Consider the following 5,699-nt stretch of genomic DNA (forward strand, 5'->3'; position numbering starts at 1 on the left):
CTAATGTAGGTTTGGGTGATCCATTTACTGGTGAGACCCCCCCTGGAGGAGATTTACCCGGTTTGCCCAAATGAAGACACAGATCCAAATGTTGACAAGAAGCTTCACAACATGATCCAAGATATTCTTGTTGGAACCCTTAATGAGTCGTTTTGGGGTGAGGATGATTTTGTTCCAGAGCCTAGCACACCATCTGAGCAAAAGGGGAAAAACCAGAAGAGGAAAGGAACTGAGGACAAGAAGACGAAAAAGAGAATGAGTAACGAGAGTGAGGCGGATAGCGATGTGGGAAAGAAAGTTAAGAAGGTGAAAAAAGGGTAAGAGCAAAGAACGTGAAGAAGACAGCGACGGTGATAAGAAGGAAAAGAAGAACAACAAGAAGAATGCAAGGAAATGACGGATGAGAGTGCAGAGGAGAGCGAAGGTGAGTGGAAAAAGAGCAAGGAGAACAAGAAGAAGGCCAAGGACATGACTGATGAAAGTGCAGAGGAGAGCGAAGGTGAGAGGAAAAAGAGCAAGGAGAAGAAGAAGAAGGCGAAGGAAATTACTGATGAAAGTGGAGAGGAGAGCGAAGGTGAGAGGAAAAAGAGCAAGAAGAAGAAGAAGAAGAAGAAGAAGAAGAAGAATAAGAAACCGGCAACAGAGGTTGAGGATGATAACAATATGGTTGGTGGTGAAGAGCGAGATGCGGATTCCGACACCCCTCTTGCAGAAATCTTGAGGAAAGAGAGAGACCTGAATAATAAGAAGAAAATGAATGAGAAGAAGTTATTTATCGTCGAGGACAGTGATGTGGAGATGAAACAAATTCTTCTAGCGTTGGCATCTCAAGTGGGAAAAATGGACACCAATGTTACAGCCCGAATGAGTGGATTGGAAGCTAGGATGACTAAGCTCGAGGAGGCTAAAAAGGTGCCGCAGGCGGAGGGAGTAAGGGCCGAGGAGAAAGCAGATTCCGTAGGATCTGCAATCAAAAATGCAACCCCAACAGCGAAAGCACCTGCAAAACCAAAACCTCCTCCTAAAACCAAAAACGGTTCCGGTGACAAAGATCCGGTAATCCGCAAGGCTCTTTTCTAATCCAAGGAACTGAGGAAAGTAACTTGGATTGGAGAAGGGGGAAATGACTATGTTTTCTTTCAAAACTAAAATCATGGGGTTTACAAAAGACATGGATTTGGCAACTCTGTAGCAATACAAATATATGTTTGGTAGACAATTAATAAATATATTTGGTAGAGTTGTTTTATTTTGTATGTATAATTCATCAGGTAGATAGACTTATTTATGTGTGGGTAGTCTTACGTGTTCGCATTTACCTCGTGATAGACTTATTTTATTATCTTAGGTAGACTTGTTCATCTTACAGTTTTTTGTATAAGTTATGGTAGAGTTGTTTTCTACGTAATGGTGGACTTGTAAGATCTGGTAAACTTGTTTTATTTTTATTGATAGACGTATAAGTTATGGTAGACTTGTTTCAATTTTAATGGTAGACTTTGTTTATAGTTGTGGTAGACTTATATTCTTAATGGTTGATTTTTTTTTTTGGCAGTCATGGATGGTGGAGCAAGACGCGACCTACGACCCAGCTGTTACAGTTGCTAGGGTGGTTAGAACTCAAACCCCGACGTCCAATTCGAAGACCAAACCACATCTTAAAAGCCGAACGACTGGGAACAACAAAGAGTGTGTCGAAATACCTCCTCCTCCTCCGAAGCAACCACGAAAGCCTACACTCCCTCCCCAAAAGCCAAGAAAACTGGTGGATCCGCCTTCACGAGATCCACTTCAGCCTTCATCTTCTTTTTCATCTCTGTCAGACCCGGTGGAAAATGCTATGCATAAAGCATTTAAGGCTAATTTAAACAAGGTGGTAGAGTTTGTAAGCAAGGATGATGTCTACGAGGAGAATGCCCATGGACTAAGAAAGGCACGCAATCTTGCTCCCAGCCAAAGGTCTCCTTTTGTTGGCAGTTCTGCGGTGAAACGCATAATGTTTGGTGTTTTTGCTGGAGAAGGACAATACGATCTGTTCCAAGAAGTTGAGCGAAGTAAATATTCAGCTTTGTTAGACTTTATAACTCCAGAACTGTAAGTATCCTTTCCTTTTGATTTCAATATAACCTCCATATGGTAGACTTGTTTATAAGCTTGTCATTGTTGCAGGGATAATGCTGTTGGTGACACTGACCCAATAATAGAGTTCTTCCTTCAAATGATGACTGCTAAAGCCGACTGGCCTATTTTGGAATATAGCTAGTTGGGCGATCAAGTAACTTTTTCACATTGGTAGATTTATTTGTTTCCAAAAAGGTAAACGTTTTATTGATAGACTTAATGAATGGTAGATTTATTTTTGTTTTTGTTGATTTAAGATAATGAATGGTAGATTTACGATAATGAATGGTAGATTTATTTTTCCAGCATATGACAGCGGAGATGCATATGTTCCGGCAAAGATATTTGAGAGACCTGTGTCCCTTCCAAAGAGATGGTAGGGTGGCTTTCTTAGACCCGCTCTTCACCGGCCAGTGGCTTGTAGAATTTCAGCGAGACTTCTTACCCAATCCGAATAATGGGCATTCCGGAGTGGTTACATTGACGTCGCGTACGGTAGATCTCCTGACTTTGCAGTCACTAAGAAGATATGGTTCAAGGATGTGGATCTGTTGTACATATGTCACAATATCGGAAGTAAGCATTGGATTGCCGTTGAGGTACACCTTCCAAAGAAAAGGGTACACATATATGACTGCATTTCAACAGCATATCCGGATAGAAAACTGAAACAGGAAGTGAGGGCATACGCGAGGATGATTCCACTGTTGCTTTGTCAATTGTTTTCCGGGGAATGGACACACGACCAAACCTTTCACACCTTCATTATGAAGAACGTTCCTCAAAACGTACAAACTGACGATTTTGGGGTCTTTACCTTGAAGATTATCGAATGTTTGGCTCTTGGATGTCCCATGGATACTCTTAATGATGAGACAGTTGCAGGGCTTCGACTGAAATATGCTGCTGAGATGAAGGATGAATTACCGGCTCAATGGTTTAGGGAGACACTTCAGCTTAGTTGATGTTATTTTTTATTGACAGAACTATATTTTTGGCTGTATTGTTGATGTTCGTCTTGATACGTTGTTAGATTGTTCGCATGGACGAAATTCATGTTTAATTTGAAAGATAGACTTATTTGAAATTAATAGTGTAGTTTTATACTTGTGTTAGATTTGTTTAAATAAAATCTTTCTCATGGTAGAGTTATTTGATATTGATATAGTTCTTTCTACTCAAGATAGATTTGTTTATTACATTACGACTGAATGATAGAGTTCTTAATATAATAAGGAAGCGAATTATCGAGGCCATACCATGGCAAATGATGGTATTGTATCCCAGAATATGGCACACTCCAATTTCCAGAAGCAGGATTCGCAAAGTTGGTCACCAAATGTGTCCACCAGAATTTTATCTCCCATAGCAACTTGAGACAAACACACTTCCTAGAGGAAGATTTCAAATAAACCTGGCCCACCATTTCGCGAGTTCTTCCGGCTTCGTAAAGTTGACTAGACAGACGACGACGTCTTGCATATTCCTTCTAATCTTTGTTGCTTCTTCCCGTGAAAGATCGTGGATGGCATTGAAAATTTCCTAGCTCCCATCCATGGTTAGTTTGAACATAGTGTTGCAGTACCTGACCATGAGTAATCCACCGTTTGATGCCAGCCTAATTAAATCCAACCCTGCCTGTAGGCTATCTTCTTCGTAGAATATATATGATAAACCTCTACGGAATTGCGCAGACAAATTTCCGGCCTCCAATCAGCGTGTAAAGAATACACCAACCCTCCCCTGTTGATCCCAAACCCATGGTGTGATAAATGATAGTAAATCAACCGTTCTCAAAAATCCCTCTTCATTGTTAATGTCGTTTAGCGTTTTGGATGAAACTTTTGCTCGACAGAGATCGGCATACGAATTAGAATAAGTTTTCAGAAGGATCTCGTACAAAATATCTGATGGGAGAGAGTTGATGTTCATTGGATTGGTCATATTAAACCTCTGGCATGAGAAGGAACTTTGACTGGAAGTTGTATTTATAGCCGGAAACCACAGATCCCAACCGTTACAACGGTCGGAAAAAATGGTTATAAACATATCATAACCGTTTGCATTGAATGGTAGACTTAAACACCCGTTTATTGGGATTCGTACTTGAGTATGGTAGACTTATTATTATTGAATAGTAGACTTATTATTTTTGTATAGTAGATTTATTATTTTTATATGGTAGACTTGATGTGAACTATTTGTTTTACTACTAATACATATGTCTCTTTTCCCTAACATTACTTTCTCTCTCCCCGAAAAAAAACCATATCCTTAGTTTTTCCAAAGGGCGACTAATCGGCGATTAAGTCTTCTCTCTTATATTTCCGGCGTTTTCTTTGAACACGTTCCCGAAAGTTGATTTCCCTTTCCTCCACGACTACTGTTACGTCCGGTGAGTTTGCGTTTCCTTTATTCGTCAGAATTTTTCGCCTTTTCCTCATTATATTAGGGTTTACTGTAGAGTTTTACAATTTCTGACTTATCTAGTACTCAACATGACCGGATTCACCATACTAGTTTGTAATGGTCGTAGCTTACTTTTCCGGTGTGCATATCGGTGAGGACAAAACAAATTCCGATGTTATTTTTTCTTCGTAAACACTGTAGCTTCTTCGTACTATTTGACATTTGATAGACTTGTCTCACATATACTTTATTTGATCGACTTGTCTGGTAAATAATACATATGATAGACTTGTCTGGTTTAGGTAATATGTGGTTGACTTGTCTCAAATAAAATTCATTTGATAGACTTATCTGCCAAGTTCCTTTGTTATTTCATATACCTGTTTCCATAATTTCTGGTAAATAGCACCAATGCCGATAAGCTACAGTGAGAGTTCGTCGGAGGGGCCTGAAATGGACATGAGTTGGGCTTACGCTGACGCAAATTATGGAATTCCCCGGCGATGTTTTGTTTGTGGAAAGGCGCCCATCTTTGAAGCATCATGTGTTCGGACGGGGACACCGGGACGAAAGTACTACACATGTCCAGACTGGTACAAGGAGGTAAGATGAGTAGTTTGTGTTGATTGTTTTGGTTGATTGTTTCTTTATATCTTTACTTTATTCTGTGTAGGAGAATCGAGCCCATATCTGGAAATGGTGGGACGAGGCTATTACAGAGGAATGCGACATCATGAAGGGAAAACTTGAGGTGCAGAGCGAGAAGCTCGAAAGGGTTGCCAGACTCCAAGCTTTTGATCCTCGTTTAGAGGCTCGATTGGAACATATGCAAACGTGGATGGCCCCCAATGGCGAGATACACGACATGGGACAAGTGATGGACAAGGTAAGCCAGCTTGAAACAGAAGTGGGTCGCCTGAAGGAGCTATACGGCAACCAGGGTGGAGGGTATTTGACTCTTGCCGTGCTTGTTGTCTTCGCTGCGATTTCATATTTCTTCAAGTAGAAGAGATATAGTTATGTGTTGTTATGTATGGTGGACTTATGTAAGGTCTTTAGTGGTAACTTATGTACCATATATGGTAGACTTATGTTTCACATATGGTAGACTTATGTACCATATGTATTACGTATTCGCTATGGTAGACTTACTACCATTAATCGTAGGC

The 5,699-nt window shown here is 40.4% G+C and overlaps 1 protein-coding gene across 1 annotated transcript; it reads left to right on the forward strand.

Annotated features, from left to right (window-relative positions):
• Nucleotides 1-393: 393 nt before the first annotated feature.
• Nucleotides 394-2,263, forward strand: LOC112085167 (uncharacterized protein DDB_G0284459-like). Its single transcript, XM_024154202.1, has 3 exons — nt 394-1,056; nt 1,556-2,094; nt 2,170-2,263. The coding sequence occupies exons 1-3, from the start codon at nt 394-396 to the stop codon at nt 2,261-2,263; spliced, it is 1,296 nt and encodes a 431-aa protein (XP_024009970.1).
• The last annotated feature ends 3,436 nt before the right edge of the window (nt 2,264-5,699 follow it).

This window comes from Eutrema salsugineum, unplaced genomic scaffold (genome assembly GCF_000478725.1).
Source record: "Eutrema salsugineum unplaced genomic scaffold, Eutsalg1_0 scaffold_3, whole genome shotgun sequence".
In the NCBI taxonomy this organism is placed as follows: Eukaryota; Viridiplantae; Streptophyta; class Magnoliopsida; order Brassicales; family Brassicaceae; genus Eutrema; species Eutrema salsugineum.